General features: G+C 45.5%; 8 protein-coding genes across 8 annotated transcripts; 4 read left to right on the forward strand and 4 right to left on the reverse strand.

The window, feature by feature from the left end:
• Positions 1 to 18: 18 nt before the first annotated feature.
• V1508DRAFT_419808 (beta-lactamase superfamily domain-containing protein) lies at positions 19 to 2,071 on the forward strand. The gene is made up of 6 exons (XM_066940654.1): positions 19 to 603; positions 667 to 855; positions 911 to 1,012; positions 1,062 to 1,593; positions 1,658 to 1,725; positions 1,777 to 2,071. Exons 1-6 carry the CDS (start codon positions 269 to 271, stop codon positions 1,868 to 1,870), a joined length of 1,320 nt encoding a protein of 439 aa, XP_066795076.1. The 5' UTR covers positions 19 to 268; the 3' UTR covers positions 1,871 to 2,071.
• On the forward strand, positions 2,064 to 4,305 carry V1508DRAFT_419812 (kinase-like domain-containing protein). Its single transcript, XM_066940655.1, has 3 exons — positions 2,064 to 2,869; positions 2,944 to 3,600; positions 3,659 to 4,305. Exons 1-3 carry the CDS (start codon positions 2,338 to 2,340, stop codon positions 4,087 to 4,089), a joined length of 1,620 nt encoding a protein of 539 aa, XP_066795077.1. The 5' UTR covers positions 2,064 to 2,337; the 3' UTR covers positions 4,090 to 4,305.
• A 208-nt stretch (positions 4,306 to 4,513) lies between these two features.
• Positions 4,514 to 6,502, reverse strand: V1508DRAFT_356360 (kinase-like domain-containing protein; the record flags this gene model as incomplete). The annotated part of the gene is made up of 4 exons (XM_066936989.1): positions 4,514 to 5,526; positions 5,587 to 5,741; positions 5,802 to 5,953; positions 6,008 to 6,502. The coding sequence occupies 4 exons, from the start codon at positions 6,500 to 6,502 to the stop codon at positions 4,514 to 4,516; spliced, it is 1,815 nt and encodes a 604-aa protein (XP_066795078.1).
• Positions 6,503 to 9,308: 2,806 nt separating this feature from the next.
• Positions 9,309 to 15,698, forward strand: V1508DRAFT_388142 (uncharacterized protein). The gene is made up of 22 exons (XM_066937861.1): positions 9,309 to 9,507; positions 9,556 to 9,627; positions 9,681 to 9,800; positions 9,857 to 10,012; positions 10,065 to 10,268; positions 10,316 to 10,467; positions 10,515 to 10,622; positions 10,678 to 10,884; positions 10,934 to 11,197; positions 11,248 to 11,775; positions 11,825 to 11,956; positions 12,015 to 12,414; positions 12,476 to 12,533; positions 12,583 to 12,763; positions 12,816 to 13,056; positions 13,113 to 13,305; positions 13,352 to 13,483; positions 13,540 to 13,658; positions 13,712 to 13,855; positions 13,910 to 14,205; positions 14,266 to 14,730; positions 14,784 to 15,698. The coding sequence occupies exons 1-22, from the start codon at positions 9,484 to 9,486 to the stop codon at positions 15,541 to 15,543; spliced, it is 4,956 nt and encodes a 1,651-aa protein (XP_066795079.1). The 5' UTR covers positions 9,309 to 9,483; the 3' UTR covers positions 15,544 to 15,698.
• Positions 15,699 to 16,200: 502 nt separating this feature from the next.
• On the reverse strand, positions 16,201 to 17,423 carry V1508DRAFT_448866 (uncharacterized protein; the record flags this gene model as incomplete). The annotated part of the gene is made up of 3 exons (XM_066942464.1): positions 16,809 to 17,423; positions 16,649 to 16,751; positions 16,201 to 16,589 (listed from the first exon to the last, which is right to left on the reverse strand). Exons 1-3 carry the CDS (start codon positions 17,013 to 17,015, stop codon positions 16,201 to 16,203), a joined length of 699 nt encoding a protein of 232 aa, XP_066795080.1. The 5' UTR covers positions 17,016 to 17,423.
• V1508DRAFT_372401 (CoA-transferase family III domain-containing protein) lies at positions 17,327 to 19,636 on the reverse strand. Its single transcript, XM_066937504.1, has 8 exons — positions 19,031 to 19,636; positions 18,849 to 18,969; positions 18,785 to 18,792; positions 18,524 to 18,724; positions 18,370 to 18,473; positions 18,211 to 18,317; positions 17,860 to 18,150; positions 17,327 to 17,809 (listed from the first exon to the last, which is right to left on the reverse strand). Exons 1-8 carry the CDS (start codon positions 19,219 to 19,221, stop codon positions 17,519 to 17,521), a joined length of 1,314 nt encoding a protein of 437 aa, XP_066795081.1. The 5' UTR covers positions 19,222 to 19,636; the 3' UTR covers positions 17,327 to 17,518.
• Positions 19,637 to 20,753: 1,117 nt separating this feature from the next.
• Positions 20,754 to 21,579, forward strand: V1508DRAFT_372404 (uncharacterized protein). Its single transcript, XM_066937505.1, has 3 exons — positions 20,754 to 21,019; positions 21,075 to 21,327; positions 21,376 to 21,579. Exons 1-3 carry the CDS (start codon positions 20,828 to 20,830, stop codon positions 21,408 to 21,410), a joined length of 480 nt encoding a protein of 159 aa, XP_066795082.1. The 5' UTR covers positions 20,754 to 20,827; the 3' UTR covers positions 21,411 to 21,579.
• Positions 21,544 to 23,611, reverse strand: V1508DRAFT_419845 (kinase-like domain-containing protein). Its single transcript, XM_066940656.1, has 2 exons — positions 23,418 to 23,611; positions 21,544 to 23,350 (listed from the first exon to the last, which is right to left on the reverse strand). The coding sequence occupies exon 2, from the start codon at positions 23,280 to 23,282 to the stop codon at positions 21,888 to 21,890; it is 1,395 nt and encodes a 464-aa protein (XP_066795083.1). The 5' UTR covers positions 23,283 to 23,350; positions 23,418 to 23,611; the 3' UTR covers positions 21,544 to 21,887.
• Positions 23,612 to 23,857: the final 246 nt, after the last annotated feature.

A 23,857-nucleotide genomic window follows, 5' to 3' on the forward strand; every position in this document is an offset into this window, starting at 1 on the left:
CGGAGACTCGGCTGCTCGTAAAACCAGCTCACTCCTGGGGCAATCATACACTTTCTGGCATTCCCCTCCTCTTTGGCCCAGTGCCCTCAATCTCACCGTCCGGCTCAGTTGCTCGCAGCTGGGTTCAGGTTAAATTGTTTGAGCTAAAAGTGCTGAAGTTTGGCCGGAATTGTGTCGTCGAGAGTGAAACAATTTTTAGGTATCTTTCGACTGGTTTACTACCACGCTCGTCAGCATCGTCAATTCCAAACCCTCGGGGACAAAATTTATGATCCGAACCACGCTGAGCGCTGGCGTGCGCCCCGTCCAGTGTCTCCAGAATGCTGTTAGTATTTCTGTTGGCAGCGCGCGCCATTCTTCATCCTCATCGTCCTCTTCTGTCTTCTCAGTCCTAAGGTCTCTGGTCTCTCTAAACTCCATGACAGATTTCTCGCCTTGCAGTGTCCACAACTCATATTCATCTCCACTGATTGTCTCTGAAGTAACGTCGCCGTCAACTTCACCAGAGTCCGCCAAAGAGAAACCTCACAAGGTGAATGGGCATTTCGTTAACCCATGGCCATCGGCGGGAGACGGCAATGTCAAGTTCACTGAACTAATAAGGTATGTGATCACAAGTCTGAAGATAAGTACTGTTAAAAAAAGGCACTAACAATCGCTGTATAGGAGTCGACTATCGCGGGAATGGCGCAACGTCACTGTCTCGGCGAACATGATGCCCGTTATCACTCCCGACTTCAACGCACCTCTATCCGACCGTTCAAACATCCGGGCAACTTGGCTGGGACATGCTACCTACTATGTCGAGATGCCGACTGGTCTCAAAGTGCTATTCGATCCTGTACTTGGCAACAAGTGAGTTTAGGGTCCGGTAGGGAATAAGTTGCGAGCTAAGCTAACATTGACTGAGATGTGCTCCGAAATGGGCACCCGGGTTTAACCGGATATCACCAGCGCCATGCAAAATTTCCGATATTCCCGCAGTTGATCTGGTCGTGATTTCACACAATCAGTACGTTGGTTTGCTCACAGTGAGTCCTACTATGCTAACATCGTTCCAGTTATGACCATCTCGATGACCATACGATTGCTTTGATTCGAAAATACTTTCCCGAAGCATATTATTTTGTTCCTCTAGGAATTAAGAAATGGTTTACAAACAAAGGCATTCTCGATGTGACTGAGCTTGATTGGTGGGAAGAACGAGACATCTCAGTTAATGGCGTGACATCTACAATCAGTTGCCTGCCGTGTCAACACGGTGGTAATCGATCAATTGATGACCACGGCAAGTCCCTCTGGAGCTCGTGGTCAATTACGTCCAAGGGTAAGCTATACTTTGCTGGTGACACAGGATATCGCCATGTGCCGAAGCTCCCGATCGATCAAGATGACTACGCTATTGACATGCCGCATTGCCCTGCGTTTGGGGAGATTGGAGAGCACCGAGGACCATTCGACCTTGCCCTTATTCCCATTGGAGCGTACTCGCCACGGTGGATTATGTCGAAGGCTCACTGTAATCCATTCGATAGTGTGAATCTGTTCCAGGATATTAAGGCCAAGCGTGCCCTAGCCATGCACTTTGGAACCGTAAGTAACAGTAAAAATGTGTATTAACTTCGCTGGAGGTGTGAATGCTCATATAAATGTACAGTGGACGTTGACAGATGAACCCGTTTTGGAGCCAGTGGAAAAATTGAAAGAAGCTCTATGCCGGAAAGGGTAAGTTCCTTATGCTTTGATGTGTGCTACTAGTGATGACAAGTTCGATAGACTTCCCGAGACAGGTCTCTTTGACGCTATTCAGATCGGGCAAGCGGTCGAGGTACCAGTAGAACCTGTACCGTGGCCCATTTCTAGTAGCTAGTAATGATCTAGCATTGTACCTGCTTAAGGTTCATAATTGCATAATTGTAGAATTGGAAATTGAGATCATACGTTGAGCTGGCATGATCTTTCTTCTAGAATCAATTGGGTCTATGCTTCTATTTATTCTGTAATTATATTCGAGTATTACATGTAATGATGCGGATGTGATTTCAGTATCTTGAGTAATTCTTCCCGCGATGCTGCGCTCGTGTGTGCTGATGCGCGGTTGATGCGCCACGTACGCATGAGATGGAACTGAGGAAGTGATGCGGCTCGTTTGGGTCACGCGTGATTGACGCGTCGCGCCGCGTCCAATGCTTTATATCCGAGATCTCATATGTAGGTATCCTCTTGTGCCCACCACCATCTTGTCTTAGATCTTCTTCCTTCAACTCTTTCTCCATCCCAACCAGTTATCCTGTTTATATTCTCACGACGAGATACGTCAGTCCTCGTTTCGCGAAAATGTATAGCGGTGGCTCGTACTTTCCACCGCCTTTGCCATCTTCACCACCACCGGCGCACTCTTACATGCAACCACCACAGGCGCGTCTTCCATCTCTCTATTACCCGTCTTCTTCTTCTTCTTCGGGATCTTCCATATTTTCCTCTTCCCCTCCTCATCCTCCTTCTTATATCAGTAATCCTCCCTTAGCCGGCCATCGCGGATTTGACAATCATCCTCCACCAAGCCTGCAGCTTCCACCGTTCCGCTATCAAAAGGCATTCTTGGGTACTAGACCGCACCAGCACGCCTGTCTTACCAACCATGCCACGCAAGAGCTCGCATCATACGAGAACTACAACTGTGCACAGCGGTCGCCAACTTTACGCGTTGGCAACGAAAATTCGGGTCGCATGTTGAAGCGGCGGCACAAGCAGAAGCATGTGCAGAAACGACATAAAATTGTTGTAATTTGCGATAAGCTTAAGGATTACGCTCTTCATCCGGATTTTGAAACACGCTATTTGCTTGGTGATGAGCTAGGAAGCGGTGGTAAGTACATAGCCGACGCGTCACTGGTATCACTTTTTACACCGGACAACAACGCGTCCTAACGGTTATTGTAGGGTTCGGATTTGTCATGTCGGCTACACGATACTCGGATAGCCAGGAAGTTGCTGTGAAATTCATTTATCGGAAAAAAATTCCGCGACACAGCTGGGTGCAAGATCCTGTTCACGGTCCATTGCCTACAGAGCTCTACATACTGCTGCGGACGACACAGAGCCCGCATCCCAATATTATCCGGTTGATTGAATATTTCTCCGATGACCATTTCTTCATTTTAATAACTGAACTTCATGGAACGCCTTGGAGCCGTGGTCCCAAGTCACAGCAACAGAAACGAGAGCCTCTAGCCTCGCTACCAGTTTCGCAAGTTCTAAACGCGGGTATCGTCCCACAGACATCATCTGATACAGAAGTGGACGACTCTGATGGAGACGCGACTATGGAGGATGATTTTACTGATTATGACGAAGACTCGTACAATTCGGCAGATGATCCTGACTACCAACCATCAAATTTCGATGATATGGAGAAGTCTGACGATGAGGAGCCAGAAATTGAGATTGAAGAGGAGATTCGATACGCGTCAAAGCGCGAGAGTCACGATTTGTTCGAGATGATTGAGACACGGAGAACCCTCACAGAGCGGCAAATTCGATACATGATGCGACAATTAGTTGACGCACTGTGGTATCTTGACTCGCTGAATATCTACCGTACGTTCCTTCTCTTGAACGAAACATTCACGAGGGTGCATTGTTAATAGGTTTACAGATCGCGATATCAAAGACGAGAACGTTCTAGTCGATGACACGCTTACCATCAAACTGATAGATTTTGGAAGTGCCATAGTACTCCCTTCCTCGCAGCCCACTACTCCCACCACTCCAACGACGCCTCGAACCCAATTCAACAGATTTTATGGAACGCTACAGTATGCACCTGTTGAAGTTCTAAAGTCTCGGCCGTATGACGCGGAAAAATGTGATGTCTGGGCACTGGGTATACTCCTTTTCACGTGTTTGACCGGGCAGACTCCCTTTCGATCCGCAGAAGATGCAATTTCCAAAGAATGGGATTTACGGCGGGCAGTTTCAAATGAGTGTCGAGAATTTCTTCGCAAATGTTTAGCGAAAGACCCAGAGACACGGGCAACTATAGGTCAGTTGGCTATGGAGCGCTGGTGGTTGGTTGACTTGCCATGATTTGTTTTGTTTTGGTAGTTTTCTCATGGTCAAGTTTTCGATGATTATATCCTGTTTAGGTGTTGTTGCCTCTAGAAGAATTGGTTGTCGTAATTTGTTAACGTAGTTAATCTATTGATCGCTTTGGGTGGTTACGTTGTTACCTACTATGGTGAACCACTTCAGTTTGTTTGTAACGTACTGCACGACCATCTAGTACCCTTAATTATTTATATACATTATCAACTAAAAGACACACACGCTCCAATGTCGTACAAAAGTTCTCTAACGAAACGCAAACATTAATGCTTTAAACTATAGGAACCGCAGTTGACAAAAGGTAGAGCGATAGGGAGACGGTAGGCCCAAATTTAAATACCATAATGAAACGCCGAAAAACCCGATGCACAAGTCCTTAACAAGTCGCCGTAATATCGAGTAATCGCTAAGATGCCCGTGCACGACTTGCTGGCGTCGATCCAGTCGATCCGTAAAAGGCTGAACCAGGAGGAGTAGCAGTGCCGCCTGAAGCGACGCGCGTGCTCCTGGAACTACCAGTGATCCTCGGAATGTTGGATATAGTGCTACTCGACCCGTTTGAAAGAACATAATTGGATCCAATGCTCAATCGCTTGCTTGATGGCTTTGGTATCGCGTGAATCGCGCTGCTGGATACGAAGCTTTTACTCGGCTGGAGCAGAGGGGTCTTTGTAGAACCCTTCAAGTCCGGAACTATGGAATTAGTCGATTCTCTAGAGTTTGGAGCCATCGTGGACCTAGCTGAATGATATGGCGTAGATGCAGCACTAGCAGCTCCTTGTGGAAGCTGGATTTGACTGCTGTTGGATGACATGCCATTGACTTGAGCGCCAGACAGCTGTGCACGCACCTTTGGTAGCTCAGGTAGCGGTCGACCACCAACCACGCGCCCCGATGAATGAAAACCTGAAATTGAAGAAGTGCTGGTATTTCCATTCTGATAAATATGACTGACTGTATGGCTGGCGGCCAGGGCCGGCATTTCCATCTTCTTCCCAGTAATAAATGGATGTTGAACTGCATCATCCGGCTTCAGACGTAACCCCGGATCCCATAGCAAGCAAGAAGCAATGAAGTCAATGAACGCAGCATCGTCGGTACGTAATATCTGCGATAAAGCCTTTGAATTTGGAATTCGTCTCCTTCCTTTGGAGAATACGACAAGGCGTGGGCGCCCGGTAGAGTCAAAAAAAAGTTTCTTCCGACTAGCTCTTTCTACTATATGACTTTCGGGCGGTCCGAAAACCTCCATGATGCATCCTAGTTGCTCTTGCTCGTTTTCCCCTGGGAAGATGGGATAACCGAGCTGAAGTTCTGCTAAAATACAACCCAAGCTCCACATATCAATTGGAAGGCCGTATTGAAGGCCAAGGATAACCTCTGGTGAGCGATAAAATCTGGATTGAATGTACGTGAATACTAAATAGTCATTATTAGTCATCATATTTCCTGTAATACGCAATTGTGAGAGCTGTATACCTCTCTCCCTTTCGAAACATGACGAGCCGAAATCAATAACTCTTATCTCAGCTGACTCCGGAGTCGATAATAATATATTCTCAGGCTTCAAATCGCAATGGATCACTTTTTTTCGCTGAAGTAGACAGAGTGCACTTAATATCTGCTTAGCAAATCTATAAGTTTGATAGTTAGCATTTGACACATCATCATAAAATATGATCTAGATCCCTAACCTTCTTATGATTGGTATAGACAATCCTTTGAACTCGTTCTCCTTGACAAACTCATATAGATTTAAACTAAGTAGTTCGGTGGCAATGCACAAATGACCTCTAAAGTAGAAATTGTGCGTCACACGAACAAAATGATGTGTATCTTCCGGGTCCTATTGACATATTGTTAGCCATTGTACACTCGGTGTGACGAAGTGGTTACGTACCCACTCGCATAAATTTTGCAGAATCTTTGTCTCCACAAGTGCCTGCGTATGAAACCGCTTTTTATTTCTTATTATCTTGACCGCCGTCAAGCCTCCAGTTTTGTGATCTATGCATTTCACAACCTGACCAAAACTGCCCTTTCCAAGCACACCGCAGATCTCGTACCTGTAAGCTAGATGGTCACCGACAATGATCTTGTAATCACCGCGCTCATCGTCAAATCCAAAGTTCGTAGATGGATCCGCATGACCAGCAATTTTACAGCAATTGGGAGTACCGCAAAAATATACGGTTCGGAAGTCAAGAATTTCTCCCTTCTCGTACGCGCTAAGCTTCTCAGTTCTGACCGCCTGTGCCACCGGAATCCCAGGTACGGGATTCGACTTGTGGCGCTTGTAGTCCGCTAATTGTCTTGCAAGCTCATCCGTCCTGCGATGCCGGCCAGATATAACTTTCATCTCATGCTCAGCGGCATCATCTGATCCATCAAGCATGTTCAGCTCTTTCTCTGCAATCCATACGCGGTTGGAACGAGAGTCCGAGATCCCAGAGCCCAGTGATGACTTTGTTGGAGACAGCTCAGCTATTGCTCGATCTTTGAAAGCTGCTAGTCTGGCTAGTGCTAAAGATCGCTTAGACGGACTTGGAATCGATGTAGTCGGCGATGCTGGATCAGTTAGTTTACTATGTCGACGTGGTATGGCAGGCGGCACATTGTCGGAGAATGCCGGAAGTGGCGGAGGCGGAGATGAGAACAAGGCTGAGTCATCCTGATTCGCTGCAATAGGATGCACGTTCTCTAATGGTCTTTTCAGTGTGCGAGTAAGCTTTTGGCGAATTGACGAAGCAGTATGCGTTGTATGTGTGCGCTTTTTGGGTGGGATTTTTGCGCTTGGACTCTCACTTGGTGGCACAAAGTCCATAGCACCTCGTTCGGCGTGCTCAGGTGTAATTATGCCTGCTGTGCGCTCAGTGGCTGGGAACACACTCGATATTGGCAATGGTATACTGGATGGGGACCCTGGTAGTGACGATTTGCTTCGACTGGCATCTCGATGCCGTGTACGGCCCAACGAGGGTGTCAGATCGGTTGTGGTTGGTTCATCAGCCTTCACTGGCATAATCGTCCTAGAACTGCTAGCAGCAGTAGAAGTAATTGTAGCTATCTCCACTTTTCCAATGGGCGTGTGCGTCATACTGCCGGTCGTCATGTTCGGTACTCCAGTTGCAAGTGGCGATCTCCCAACATTCGCATCGGATATTGGAAATGCGTTGACTCGAGACACAGTCTTTGATGAAAGCGCTGCCATTTTTAGGGGGGCCATTAAACTCGGTTCACCATTTCTGCTCCCAGTTGAAAACAGTCTGCTAAGTCGTCTCGGTTCTGTAGCAGGTCCATTGGAATCGATATATGATGATTTCCTTCGCAATGACGCATCACGTTGGGGAGTTTGCGCTCTTAAGTCGTTTTGATGGACCTGCAGTTCTCGAGAAGTCGCAGTTGGCAACGGTGGCACAGGCGGAATATCCTCAGTAGATACAATCGCTGATCTTATTCCGTGTGTAGAATCGGCTTTAGAAACGGTGAATGTCGAGCCTGCACTAGGTCGTAATACTGAGGCTTGCGATTCGATCGGCTCAGATTTCTCTGGCGCGCTGATGACACTATGCATACTATTGACCTCGCTATCTCCTACTGGCTGAATTGGACTTGATAATGACAGCTGCTTACGCCGACGGGCGTCGGTTGGACTAACAGTTCGAGCACCGAGCCCGTTCGCATGAGTGGAGGATGAAGGCCGCGCTGGACTACCTCTTACAGAAAATGACGAGGATTTCTGTGAGGCAATCGATCTGGACGACCTACTAACCTGTATAGTTCTCGGCTGTGGCCCCGTTGAAGACAGTGGCTGATTCACGGCGGAATCTCTATCACCGTCGTTCACCACTTTGAGTCGAGAACGAATCTGACTATTTGCTATTGATTTACTGGACGCCAGGTGGGGCATATATGTTGACTCGGCGACAGTTGATTCGATTGGCCGTACTCGTGTCGGCCCACTGGCGGCATCTGATGCTGTGCGAGAACTCCTAGCGGCAGAATGTGTTGAAACAACTTTTCGACTAGATGATGGCGTTGTTCGTGTTTTGTCATTCGGTGTAGGTGACGACGATAGCTTCGAAGATGCGTTACTGGGATGTCGCGAAGCCCAGCCTGGCTCAGCTCTAACAGCCAGGGAATTTCGGGCCCATCTAATTCTCTCTTGAGACCGTTCGAGCAGTGCTTTAGATTTATTCCATTCGGGGATACCGTTTCGCGGAATTGACACACTGGTAGTGCGTGTCTTACTATCCGCAGTCGTGGGTGTTGTGTGTCTGGTAAACGACACGGACCGATTTGCTACTGTGGAAGTCGACCCAAAACCCCTAGTTGCCGAACTTGATGCCTCTCTCGACGCTGTATATCTATTTGTACCAGACGATGGAACTGTCTTCGGTGTAAGATTCACTGAGCATCTGCTCAATTCGGTCAGATCAATAATCTAAGTTCTTACGGATGGGCTTCAAACCTCGTCCCGATAGGAGTAAGAGGTGCTTTAGAACTGGTACCAAAACCTACACGTGTAGTAGTTGTGGTAGCGTTCGCAGCCCGCAGGCGCCCATTTGTCGCAGGATCTTTAACTTGTATTGTCCGCGGCGTTCCTCGAGTGTGAGCTGATTCGGTTGTGCAACCTCAACACAATGTCAAATTGTTTTCTTCCAACATACAAATGGGTGCAACAAAAGAGACATACTGTTGATGGCTGTGTTCAGCAGAGCTCCTTTAGTCCTGGAATCCAGCTCAGTGATGGAAGCAGCGGCTGGTATATCTCCTGACATTGATTATTTCCAGTTTAATACAACCCAATCGGCACAGGGCGCTCAGATCCTAACTAGCCAGATCGCCAAAAGCGTCGTATCTGGGCTATCAGATTACGAACCCTTGTAATATTCCCACGGAAATAAGTACTCAGTAATAGCAGACCATGAGCGTGCAACCGGCGGGAAATACTGGATCGTTACAACTGGGCCCCTCTGTGCTGGGATATAAATCGACGCTGTTAATTTGCAACTAAATGCGGAGCTGTTGATTCTCCAATATCAGATGGAGACTGATTGTTGGTAGCTGCCGCGATAAATCCAGACTGTCGGGTACTCCTGAATTTGTTGGTTATGGCACTTTGTTTACGCGCGAGCAGCCTTCGGGCTGGGCGCAACGTGTCACTCAAACCTTCAACAGTTTGTCCTTTAAGCGACACATCTGCGGGTTTCGTGATGTGCGGCGTTCCCGTGCACTTGCCGTTCTCGGCCTTGAGATCCGCGAGCTGATATCATTACATAACTCGCTGTAGTAGTATCTGCTGTCTCGCAAACCGACAGTTTTCAGTGGCATACCCTAATAACCGTTGAATTTTGACTACCAGTGGCAATTGATATGTCAATGGACAAGGTCACAGCCGTAGGTTTATAGGCTGATTTTAATGTAGCCGGACTTACCTGAAAACAGGCATCGTTCACCGCTCTGAACGTCGAGGAGGATGACCTATCGGAAAATGAAGAGAGGATCAGAGAAGTCCAGGTTGTGGATCTTGAACCTTATGTTTCTGAATGTGCAATGCTAACTTTGTTCAGATTGAAGAGGCGTTCAAGCTGTTTCAAAAGGCACTGAAAGCCCAGTACGATCAGAAGTGGGAGCTTGCATCACAAACCTACAACGAATTATTTAAAGTGGACATATTCACAACGGAGCTGGTAGGAGATCTAGCCTTAGATATCTTGTCTTCTAAAGCTAAGTAACTATTTAATAGACTGGCAATGTACCACCTACCGTTTACGGGTTAAAGTATCTATCATATAAGAATCATGGACAACTTGTACTCGATTGGATAAAGTTGAGCCACCACGCATTGAGCGTTAGTGAACTTCATGATAGACTGGCTCAGGGAATGGCGGAATTTGCAGAGGTTAGCACTTAATTCCATCAGATTACATGACTATTCTAACTTTTAGATTTAGGCAATGATCAATGAATCTAGCGACGTAGAGTTCTGGTTGAAGATTGCGTCATTCATGCCTGCCCTGAACCTAAAGCGACTCACACGGTTTGCTCTTGAATGTGTTATCAACAGCAATGATAAGACTGTTAGGGTCGATGATTGTGTGGAATCAGATATCTCGCTCGGCATCGAGGATCTGTCTGCATTATATGTTTTGCAAAAAGTGAGTCCACAATATTAGGTGGGAATAGTCATATAACTCATGGAAAGATTTTAATCGAGCTTGGCGATGACATGTCTTTGGCCCGTCCAATTTTCAAGAAACTGAAAGGAGTGAAGTTCAGTGAAACAGTTCAACGGTTTATTGAGAGGCATACTGAGACACCAATATGGCTACAGCCTCTCATTCATGAAGATGTCAGGTATGTTACTGTTTAGACATTCTCACTGGTTAAGCTAAATTGTCTAGTCTGGCAGAAGCGCTGGCGAACGACAAGCCACAGTTTGTTAATCTTGTGGTTAACACAAGGAGCTGGGCGTCTGTAGGCAAAGCTTTACTTCAGCTATCGACTAAAACGTAGGAAAATCGTTGTTGCTTTTATGCTATCTTGTTGTACTAATCTCTTGCACAGAGCTTCCACCGAGGCCACTGCAGATCCGATAGTAGTGACAATAAAGTTGCCAGAAGAAGCTACAGATGCTCCTGTAACTCAGTTAGAATCGCCTGACAAGAGGTTTCCAGAGCCGGAAGAAGAGACCAACAAAGGTGGAGAAGATCAGGAATCGTCGTCGAGACGGAGGAAAAGGCGCTCTTTTGCTGACGAAAATGTTGGCGAAAGGTATACTTTTATTGCACTATGATAGTTGTCGGTGTTAATTGATGCGTAGGTCGAGTCGGCGTGTACGTGCAAGAGTGGAAGAGCAGAATACCGCTACTACAGAAGCTATCAGCGACCATGAATTTTTTGAAAGTATTGATACGCTCTTGGGCCCCTATGGGCTGACTTTCGGGGATTTGGTTGCTATTACGAAATCGGAAGCCAGCTCAGAAACAGAGCGGCATGTCACGTTGTTGAAGGACTTTATGAAAAATTTGCAAAACTGGAAAGATCCCTATGCCAAGGTGTTCCTCCACGGCGAAGGGATACAAAAGTAAGTGTTAAAAAGTTGCGATCCTCTGAGTGCTGGAGCTGATCGAGAAGTCCTGCCGCCGGCGCATCGCGTCTACTAGATTTGGCAATCGTTAAAAGCACTGCGAAAGATAAGCCGAGCATTTCCGATGATGACGGTTTCACTGAGTTTGCGGAGTCAGTGAATATGGGCAACTTGTATCTTAAAGAGGCTTCAATTGCGTTTATCAAGACCCTACTGCTCCCTAAAGAAGATGGCACAGAGAATTTCCTGCAGTACGTTTGGCCTGTCTCATTGACTAAAGTGGTGAAGAGATTGATAGCGTTTTATTACGACTTAGTAATGCAGGTTATTGCGGATGCCATGAAGCGTGAGGACGACGGCGAGAGAAGTAGATATACTACGATGTCTCAGTCTTGCTTTGAGCTCCTTCTAGACGACTTTGTGGATTACTTCCAACAACATACTACATCTGACAACTTCCAGGCGACCATTGAAGAATTTACGTCTCGGCTATCCTCATGGAGGGTCTTCCAGCTAGATTTATTGTCCCTTATGGGATCTGGCGACGAACCAGACGCCGTGAGATTAAGACTAAGGTATTTATTAAATAACGAATTGTGTTATTGATTCTGACAATTAGTTTAGATTTGAATGGGCGTCGATTATACTGGAGAAGGCATCTGGTGCCACTCATGAAACTATATTTCTATTTTTTGAGAATTTCAAAAGGCTCTTGGCTGCAATATCTGAAAAGGTCGTCATTGAGCTTCCAAACACGTAAGTGCTGCGTATTCAAAAGTTTTCTTGTGTATTGATTATTATTATTATTTATTAGGCTCTATGTCCCAGAAATTTCTGCAGATGGCGTGGTGATGCAAATGTCAAAACTACATGCGGCCACTATGTTCTCCGGGATTTTTGAGGGTTCTTCAGAAAATTCCGACAAGAAAATTCAGATTCTGGAGACTGTACTTAAGCATACGCACACAGTAGTTAAGCCGCTGCATCTTGATTTGGATGTAGTTGAACGCTTCATCGAGAGCTCCTCGTTAGAGTTCCGCTTATATCTTTGGAGGTTACTCAGCGAAGCTTACGAGCAAATCAGCGACTCGGCAAAATCATTTAATTGTCTGCTAATCAGTCTTAAGATGGTTATCTGCGACTTAACTGTGGACAGCTACGGAATGATGGATTTTGGACGACGGACGTCAACTTTATTTAAATGTCTCTTCTTGGTAGGTAAAGGCTTTGAATTTTTCAATTCAACTTACGTTGGCAATCCTCTGACGAATCTAGGCGCGTGAGCTTTTATCTAAGTCTGTAGAATACGCACTGGGCGACGAAAAGCTTGTTGGTATGTACAACCGATCTCAGATACTTCTGATAGTGTTAACGACATATAGAGTCGCTGGACGATGAAGAAACGTCTCAAACTTTAACTTGCCTCGCTTTCTTACTGAAAATGCTACATGTCTATGTTATCCACGAGGATGCAACGATAAATCACAATTCCATGACTTCGGACGGCTCAATGTATACTCGCTCAGCAATAAAGTTTAGGGAGATGCTCGTCCAATGCTGGTGGTATGCCATCATGTCATCATTCTCGAAAATGCTGATATTGACCTTTTTATAGCCTAGTTTATATGTGCTTTCGTAAGAAATTGTCCGACGCAGTGGATGACAACGAAAAGGAAGAGAAATTATTTCATATTTTATACTTGTTGCACGAGGAGCTGGGTACGAGAGAGTACTGTGCTTTGTCAGGTGGAATATTTTTGAAGCTTCTTCAGCGCGAACTTCTCAAATTCGCATCACCTAAGACAGAAAACGAGCTTCTTCAGTGTATACATTGTCGTTTTGGATTGGCGCTTGGAGTATGTTATCATGAACCGTGATAACTCATAGTCGATATACTAATTAGTGATACTAGAACGAGTCATTCTTCCCGTATGACCATAAGGCGAATCCCATCGTATTTGACAAGCAGAATGCTCTAGAGCTCGTGGAATTTATTATGTCAATGGCACTGAGAAAGCGCCAATATCAAGGACTTCCGAGATCTGATATGAAAACAGTATTGGATAAGTTCTGCGAGGTAATTGGCGTCCCTCGCAGAGATAACAGTAAGGATTGCACAATGCTGTTAGAACTTTATGCTGACAACATTAGCTGCTATTTATTACAACCAGAGTGTTATCGACAAGTATCTAAGTCAAGGACTTAGTCCCCTGTTATTGCACAGGTCGTTGAAAGGTCTAGAGTCGCTCTCCACTGTGCGAATGCAGTCAGATTACGCCAGAGGTATGCCGCGAACTAACTGTGAACTTGGTGATGCTCTTATAATAACCTGACAATAGTCGCCGTTATTGGTCTCTATTTTTTACAAGGTCAGATATATCTTACACAATACCGCTCAAGGAAGAGAACTATGGCCGGACGTACAGAGGATTTGGATTACGCCATTCGCTATTTCAAGGTGAGCTACAACTCACTCTAATCCTTAGACATCGTATGACTAAAAATACACAGCATGACCTTGTCTGCAATACGAATCGGTTGGAATCGTGGTATGGATTGGCTCAAACTTATGACGCGCAGGCTGAAGATGACATGACATGGAGCGCGGAAAAACTGAATTCAGATTATAAGAAGACTATTGCCGCGACACAGAGGGCAAGTAAATATGTTACCGCGCTCAAGATGCAGACGTACTGACGACAATTATAGAAGGCTATTCTATGTTATTCCCTTGCTACTAGTCTGTATTTGCGGCACGATGCTATTGACCCTCCGGATTCGATATTAGCAACGTTTTGGACGGATTTTGGATTCGAGCTATATGCGTCTACAAGACCGCCAGTAGATATGGAAGCATATCGCACTGACGAATTTGAGAGACATTTCAGTGGATCTATGGGAATGTATACTAAGCCAAGTCACTCAGAAACACGGTCTTCAACTGCTCTTAAAATGGCTTTAAATATGTTCCAGATCGCGATAAAAAAGAACTCGAAAGAATGGCGGTACGTATCGACACCTAGTAATGATTATTCGCGACATAATTCAATCTAATGCAACGATAGGAATTACTACATGGAAGGCAAGTGTCTTGCGAAGTTGAAGGTGGAACCTAAACAGGTGTTAGACGTTTATCTGCACGCTGTCGAGCATATTCCAGAGAAGACCAGTTCTGGAGATCCAATCTTGGAACCCCACTACAAGTATCTTTCCACCTTATACAAGTGCTTTCAACGTGGCGTCTTAGATCTGGACACTTCAATGGATTATTTGAAGAAGAGTCACTTCTATAAGGACCCGGAGATCTCTATAGATGATGCGAAGGACTTTTACAGGCTTTTGGTGGATGTCCTCTCTAGACTGAGGACGGCCGATAAGAAGCACTGGCACCATAGACCAACTTACAGAATTGCTACTATTTTCGATCAAGGCCTTCATGACATAGGGCGAGCAAAGGAGGAGTTGGCTTCCTTCTATGCACTGAAAGCAGCGAAAAGTTTCATGAGTATATGGAGACCGGAGTACGAAAGGTGAGTGACGAACGGTCAGTATCCTCAACTCTACATAGATTGATTTAATATAGGGCTGGAAGGCACTTCGTGTATGCATTTAACTATACAATATACTACATCGATTTATTGGAAAAGACCAATGATCTGGAGTCATTGAATCTTATGGCAAAGAAGCTGCGGCGACTTACAACTGTTATGATTCGGCATACTGATGCATGGGGACATCTCTGCAAGGCCATCGTCCAAGTCCTACGCAATATATCCGGTATCCCAGAAAAGTATTTGGAAACATCTATGACTGCGATTCCAGTTGACGAATTTTTTAATCGGGCGGCCAAGCTCGAGTTTATTTGTCTTCATTTGAAGCCGGCTCCTCCTCTCATAAAGTATCTTCAAGATGCCTCAGAACTTCGGAAACTTAATGTGGGTCTCGCACCGACAGCTGGTATGGAGGAAATATTCGGCAGTATATATATGAAACTATATCAGGAACTTCCGGAGTTAGAGCAAGGGCTGAAAGAGAGCCAAGTCGCCGGTCAAGATGCGGTGACCGAAGACCTGGGATCTTCCAGCGACGAGGCCAAGGGTTCGCCTGTTCCTATCTCCACGCCTTTAGGATCAGAGCGGGATAATTCAGTGCCGAGTGAGAGCAGATCAACTTCATACTTACCAGGAACGGGTGTATTCGCGATCGGTGGAGGGCACACGGATCATACTCCGTCGACAGGACGGCCGCGAACCGCACGAGTGACGCGAAAAGAGCTGATTTCTAAGGCTAACGCGCTATTGAAGCCTCTGGTCGTGTCCGAAGTCAGCACACCCATAGAATAGTATATGTACTTGAAATACGAATGTGTGTACTATTATGAGTGGGTTTGGAGTTAACGGATAGGTTACTCTCCTTCGATTTGAAATGCTATCGTTCCATCCGGTAACAACGTCCTAACTTACAAACAAAATAGAAGTCAATGATACAATAAAACCACCATAGCCAAGAGTAACCACTGACAAACTATCTCTAATATACATTAACCCACGCCATGGCCAGAAGCTACAATACCGTTCATGGCACCAGTCGATTGTAACCCTATGCGCGGCACAGTATATTGATATTGAGATACAGGCGGATAATGATCCGGAGAAAAATTGTATACAGCGTGACTAAAAACAGTGCTGTCGTCGTCCAGTAAATATTGAGAATCGGCATCTGTTTCAGGTGGAACTTGAGTACCTGATCCTGGTAGTGGTGTAGTGTCCTTATTTTGTTAGCAGTCGTTAGCAAAATATGAGCAGTATCAAAAATTCACCGAAAATCGTACATCAATAGGTGTACGTAGTACTTGGACAGGTACTAATGATGCAACTTCATATTGAGTTCTTGTGCGAGACTTCAGAACATCTGTTGCCATTGACGTCGAAACTAGTCCAGAACCCTGTTGCCTTCTCTGTGAAAGGAGAGCTTTTGTGTTTGGCGAGTAAATCTGAAGCTCAGGATGTGTGCGTTCGCACATCAAGAGCAGCTCCACCAAATGTTGTGTAGGCAACGAGAGTAAGTATGTTCGTTTCTAAAAGGAAGGTTACATCTTCTAGTCTATGACGCCGTTTAAAATAGCAGCTAACCTCCTCCTCTGTCAAGCTCGCACCTGATAAACCGACCTCTAACTTCCGCTCCACTATTTTCGACTGGCACCTATAGCAAAACCACTGAGCCTCAGCAACTTCAATAAATGCTCTACCAATTGGTGGATCGTGGCATAACTGATGGTATGGGTCATTGCAGCCATCGCAGAAGACAATCAGATTGGATTCTGGACTGTGGCCGCGAGAGCATACTTTGCAAATTTGTAAATCTCGCCGAAAGTATGCTGTGCGTTTTTCTTAGATGAAGTTAGGTATCGCGTTGTTAAGCGATTATGGACAGGCGACTTACTCCCACCATCTAGTTCAGCTAAAGGATCGAACTGCTGTGGTTTGTGCACTTTTCTTCCAGATTTTGTCTCAAGTCCATCAAAAGTAAACTCCTCGTCAGACTCCTCGTCCTATGATATGTCATATTAGCATCGTCAACAATGTGATGAGGACAACCTGCTGCATACGCTCTTCTTGTTTTTTCCACGCTTTCTTTTCAATCCGGTCTTGTGCCTTTTGTATGGACCACGCTTTTGCGGAATTTGGCTGAGTGTAGATGAACTGGTTTGGCTGGAACTTGTGAGTGGTACAGAAGACGGCTGTGAACTAATCGTTGGCTGGATCGAGGATGCGGTCGATGCCAACGACTGTGCTGAGTCTACCGGCCCTGACATAACTTTTCAAACTTCACGGAAGCCAATGATTTCCCATAGGCTCATCTCTTTGTCGAGAAGACCTTTAGATCACTATAGTCGGCAACGTTAGATTTGGGCCATAATTGTACAGTAAAGAGTGTCACATGAGCGCTCCCAACTATAGCATTAGTGTAATAGTAAGGCAAAGTACCTTTGAGCGTTGGTTGATGTTACCCTTTTTCGGTTTGGAGAAAAGGCATGTTCATATGTTTAAATGCTGGCTAATTGAGGTACTACACCGCCGACCGCGATGGCCGTAAACAGCCACCAAACTGGAAGCAATTGTGGTGAAGACCAACAAGGTTTGGGAGTTATGGTTGTAACCGCAGCCTACGAAACTTATGCAGCTGCAGTTTGAGATTGTCCTGATATAACTTAGTTAATCAAATCGAACGAACAGAGGTTACATAGGTCTTGATGAATTCGATTAATAGACAATCCAAAGGTTCAAAATCGTGTAACTTATCCACATGAACTATTAGTTATCCAATGACTTGTTCAACACGTAGAATATCGATTTCCTTCCCACTATAGCCTAGTTTCTTAAGAATTTCATCTGTGTGCTGGCCCAAAGTCGGCGGCGCGTCTCGAATAGTTGGCATGGCAGCTGAATACTTAATCGGAGTATTTACCAATTTCAAAGGCCCACAGGTGGGATGCTCGACAACGGCAATCATATTCCGAGCAAGCACGTGAGGATGGTTTAGCGTCGCTTGGATGTCATTAATAGCTGCATACGGGATCCCGCTGCCTTCAAATAAGTCAAGCCACTCCTAGACAATGTTAGTACGTTCGCAAGGATCGAAAGATGGATGGCTCTTACCGCTGTAGTTTTTTTCTTAGTCTCTTCGACAATCATGGGTACAAGATCACCTCGATGTTTAACGCGCAACGCGTTGGTTGAAAATCTTTCCTCTACTATCCATTCTTCTTTATTCAGCAGCTGGCACATGAGTCCATAGAGACGATCGTTGGCGGCGCCGATCATGATGCTACCGTCTTTAGTTGGGAATGCCTGATATGGGCATATGCTAGCGTGCGAAGTTCCCAATCTGCCAGCATCGGGCTCTCCCGATATTAAACATGAAGACGCAATGTTGGCCAATGCGGCTACCTTGTCTCAAATTTAGTTATCTATCCTCCGCTAGGTCTGGCTGATTCCATATATGCATACCTGGCAGTCGGACAGCGCAATATCTATATACTGTCCTAACCCGGTTCGGCTGCGAGAAATTATGGCCGCCATGATCGAGTTAGCAGCATAAAGTCCTGTCGTGATATCTGGAAAATAATTATAAAATACGTAAATGCAATAAGGGACCTGTTCGCATACCTGTAACAGCAACTCCTACTTTTACTGGAGCTCCATCTGCTTCTCCAGTGATATGCATCAGACCCATTTCTGCTTCAACCATAACGTCGTATCCGGCGCGGTTTCTTCCGGTAGGTAAGAATAGTCGACGGTTTGACACGTAAACTTAACTCACCTGTACGGTCCTGTTTGCCCATAGCCTGTTATACTGGCATATATAATCCTATCATTTTTCAATTGCTCGTATCCGAGATTATACTTGGCTAGGGTCCCTGGTAAATAATTCTCGATGACCACGTCGCTAGTTCCAATCAAAGATCTTAAAATATTCTGTCCGCGTTTCTCTTTGAAATTTAGTCCAAGTGACTTTTTGTTCCTAGTGTCGCTAGTCAATATTTGCTACTCCAGAGACTATATGATCCCAGCGGCTTCGTACCGGTTAACCTTGGAGCAATGATGATTAGTAAAAGATGACTTTTAATTCTGTAGTGGGAACATACGGACAGGAAGTAGGCACTCTCTCCACGAGAATCGGGGTCAGTGAGCGATTTTGCGAAGGGCGGACCCCAATGGCGAGTGTCGTCTCCCCTCGTGACATGCTCGACCTTAATCACCTCCGCGCTGTATCAGATAAATTATCATGTGTACTGGTTACAATCTATCAGATCTGAATAAAACGTACCCCAAATCCGCCAATATCTGTGTCGCATACGGACCAGCCAAAACTCTCGTAAGATCGACAACTCTGAATCCGGTTAATGGCAGGGCGACATGAGGAGCTGCTGCTGTCGACGAGTAACGACTTAAAGAGAATGAGGATAGCCCCGTCCAAGACAGTCTCGAGAGCTTGAGAATTCTCACGTTCCGGAACATGGCCACATTCCAGATGGCTGTTGTAGATATGTGAGAAATGGGAGTAATTCTTGGCTATCTGATAGTTGAACCCTGCTAGCGAAATTGAGTCCCCGCGTGACGATTCCCGGATCCTGCTTCTTTATTTCAAGCATTACCGCGCAAATAATTCCCCGCGAAAAAAATGAGTCGCTCTTAAAGCTGTATCACAAATCAATATGCGTAATAATGTCGGTCTACTATAGCTGAACAGCTCCATCTGGCCAGTACAACCACAAAGTATACGACCTCAGGGAAACTCTCAGAACTCCCAACGCCTTAGTAGCATGCGGGTTGAAAGTCGGTTTGCGTATAACTCTCCCATATATCTCTCGGAACACATAATTAATAGTAGTCTACCCCGGCCTGAGCATGTCTCCATCAAACTACATTCGATCGTCACCGATGATGTTTTTGCGGTATTCCCGGGCCATGTCATTGTCTAGACTACCTGCTCCCCTCGTTCGATCGGCCATAGGCTATGGCAGACCTTATACTCCTCCATTCGTTCGACATTACGCTACTCCTAATGACTCACAAATATCGGACGCTATGCTCAACTCGAGTGTAATGCGGAAGCTGTCTTCCAACGAAGAGGTGGGCACCGACGAGCACAGATAGGATTGATTGGTTTCTCGACGTTGCCGACTAATGTAGCTGGTCACTAGGTCATGCAATGTGTCGCGAACGTGATGATGCTTGTCAAGGAAAAGGGATACGTTTCTCCGGGCGACGCACAGCCAACTACGTGGAGCATTTTGAAAATGTTCAGGGACAAGGAAATCCAGGAGGCAATGGTTGCGTGTAAGTTTTTGAACACGGACTTACTCAAAGTGCTGGAACTAAATGACCATAGTGAAGGAAGCAATGGACCGAAATGGTATTGTGATTACTATGGAAGAGTGAGTTCTCTATTTTTGGCAGAATCGCAGCGGATTCCTAATAGTACGCAGATATTCTAGCATTGCTAAGATTCTTGCTTCTGGAACTGGGCGACGGCAGTAAGATGGTGGCAACGCGCCAAATTTGTACATATCTTTAGAATATGAATGAAATCTGCTAACCTTACCTTTGTCGGTGCCTGGCGTACTAGGAAGTTGAATTCTTGAATGTGTACTTTGTATTCTGGTGGAAGACAGATTGCTTCAGCATGAGAAGTTTCACAGACCGTCGGAGTCTTCGATTTACAGCTTCACATTAAAGAACAGCGTGCTTATATGACAGAATACGTAAATCCATGGAACGATAATAGATCATTCGGTTGATATCATAATCCGCTCTGCCGTGATCTATCATATGTGACATATGGGCATGAGCGAGGTAAAATCAATTCACAAAGGTGGACCATTCCATTGTGCGGGCTCCTTCGTAATTATACGCTATACTCGATAGCATTCCTAGACTCCGGAGACAGTGAAGTTTGCAAGCTGCGGTCATCGAGCCACAGTATCATACAGTGCGTAGAATTTCAGCGGAGACCTCAGCCGCACGGCATTGGCAGGTGAGCCTTCGACGGATGGGTCTTCTTGCAGTGCCAATAACTACAGCCGACCCGAGTTAATTAGAACATCACGGCCATCTTTTAGCAATGACAGGTCCAGCGACTCATCTCTCCTCATCTCGAGCAGGCGCTTCGTCACAGCAAGCCTCTTCGAGCGCGAAGCGTGGGGCTGGCACTGCATCAGCTGTGAGCACAACCGGTACAGGCTCCTCAACTAGCAGTGCTGTCAATAAACCTGGAATTCCTCAGACAGAAGATCCTAATATTTTCGTTGATCCGGTAAGGAGACGCTTGACAAATCTTGAGTGGGCTTGCTTTGCTAATCATTTTCTAGCTTGAGTTCGAGACGTTCCCCATTGAGTCTCTACGCATGTACAAGACTTCATACAAACTTCCTGTACCGTCCTCGATCTCGAATGCAGGAACATTGCTGAACGGGCCTGTTGGAAAGAAGACATATTCTTATAAGCACCGCGCTCGGATATCTAAGGAAGAACTTGCGGGCAATGTAAAACGTCATTTCTCGGCTTTCACGGCGCGCGAAACCGAGATGATTGCAGGCTTCTTGTATTCCGCAAAGAATCAAAGTATGGTATCTTAGCTTTCTTTATATCATAGGATCTAATAGTTTCTAGATAACTCGTTTAAACTGCACTTCCCTGTCAACTGATCCGGAGTTGGCGGCGAATTTTTAGTAATGGTTTGGTACTACACATCGGCGTTACAAGCGGGACTAAAGTGGTTGTGTTAAGTTTACTTGGCGAGGTTGATATGCTGTATATTCATGAGCATTCCTGTCTGTGAGGGATATAATCTAATAAAGCATTATCGAATAATGAGAGAGTATATGAGATGATAAAGTTAGAATTGGTATAATTCCAATTCGCATACATCGTATAAAGTCTATGAGTTATGCACCCCTCTGATCTTCTTGACAACGTAAGTGAACCATATTTTGTCTAAACCCTAATTAACCAATCGTCATTCAACGCTATGCCCATGACAGATGACCCACTAGCGCCGATTTGACCCGGAAAGAAATCATTAAAAAGTGCAAAAACAAACCATACTCCTGAACAATTCTATCTAACAGATCACCCGAATATAACTAATCAAGGGATATGTATAATAAGTAATATTAAAATTGCTATGCCGTTCTCATAGCGTTCTCAATAAAACTATTGCTGGCCGTAAACGTGAAATTTTCAAAAAGCATAATGTCATCGACATTGCTAGAAGTAAATCCCACGCCGGGAATTTCAACGCCAGGAGGACTAATGGCAAGGCTAGTGAACTCGTCGGCGAAGTTCTCAGCGAGAATGGGATTCGTAATAACTGGAACAATCGGAGGAATTATGCTCGGATCTCGCGCCTCAAGTTTTGCCCAGTTCATCTTTCTAAAAAAACGATGCTTCCGAATGCCCTTGAGATCATCGGGGATATTACTGCCAAGCCGTTTCTTGGGCTCCTTCCGCAACAAGCGAGTCAGTAGATCCTTAGCCTCCGCTGTCAGATAGTAAGGTAACACCAGCTTAGTCTTCTGAATTTTCTCAACAATGCGCTTATAGTTATTTCCTGTAAATGGAGGAGCGCCGGTGAGCAAATCATAGCACAATGCCCCCAGAGACCACCAATCCACGGCGAAATCATATGGCTTTCCAAGTAGTATCTCAGGAGCCATATACTCGGGAGTGCCCAGAAATGTTTTGCAAGTGCCGCCATCGTTGGCAACTTTACTAAGTCCGAAGTCAGTGAGCACGAGATGGCCTTGGGAATCCAGGAGGCAGTTCTCCGGCTTCAGGTCACGGTAAACCACACCAACAACACTATGCAAATGCGACAATGCCAAAACTAGTTCAGCAGCATAGAACGAGACTGTATCCTCTGAGAGCATCTTTTCCATTGCTAAATGGGAAAAGAGCTCTCCTCCTTGCGCATACTCTAAGATTAAGTACAATTTGCGCTGGTCCTGCAAGGCATAAAATAGCTTAACGATGAATGGATGTCTAATAGACTCCAAGATCGCCCGTTCCGTCTTGGTTTGCTCGACAGTCTTTTTATGGACACTCATCGAAGCCTTCTTCAGCTGCTTCTGTGCATAAAGCCGCCCAGTGGCCCTCTCCCGGACTAGAAGGACAAGCCCGTACGCGCCTTTACCGAGAACTTTAATAGGTTCGAAATCTGAAGGTCGGAGACGACGCTTCTTCTCGCTGTCTTCTGACACATATTCCGCAATATCAATCTGATACGAAGTGCCCATGAGCTCTTCATCTCTGAATTGATTATTCTTCAACGTACTTCCAAGATTAGACAAACCGTCAGTGATCTCTGCAATAGCTTCATCATCCTCAATAATACTGCTGATATTTATCTGGACTCCATTAGGATATCCGTTCACACTAGTAGTCAATTCAGCCCCGTTGTAGCTTGGAGGAACCCAAGCCTCATCCCTGGACCCGATAGAGGAAATAGACTTTGTTCTAGGGCGAGAACGAAAGTCAGCGTCCATTTCAGGCTCATCGAATGCGAAAACCGCCGCCATTGCTGCTAGATCATAAAAGCTGAAATTGGTGTTGCAACAAAGACACCGCCGCCATACATTCAATATAACTAGGAAAATAAGAAACTGGTTAGGCGAAATTTTGATTATAATCCTGTATTGCCTCATGCAGTTTACCTTTGCCAATGAACACTAATCCGAAAAGACAGTCGAGATAAGATCAGCTACTAAGGAAATAGTGACTAGTATCAAGTCCGGCGGAGGTTATAGAATCGCAGCCATAAATAGTATACGGTTGGAAGATGACGCTCCTTGATTGCTCTTTGGGAAACAAAATTTCTGGCACGCTCCGAATTTTTCCAGCGGTGAGATGTCGAGGTTGCAACACGTTGGGACTTCTGAGTTTGCGAGAGGTGATACGTTTAATCTCTACTAGAGGGGCTTGTACCCAACGAACTAATAAGGAAACCGCCTATCACGGTTGAGAAAACGAATTATACCCTAACCACACCCATCTGTTGTACGTTCTCTGGTGCGAGAGGACGTGCCGAGGCACATAAAGCTTGTACCAAATTAAGCTACAAGTCTGCTTCGAAAGGCACGTAAACATCAACTCG

The sequence above is a fragment of the Lipomyces doorenjongii genome (assembly GCF_038497915.1).
Source record: "Lipomyces doorenjongii strain NRRL Y-27504 unplaced genomic scaffold V1508scaffold_34, whole genome shotgun sequence".
Classification (NCBI taxonomy): Eukaryota; Fungi; Ascomycota; class Lipomycetes; order Lipomycetales; family Lipomycetaceae; genus Lipomyces; species Lipomyces doorenjongii.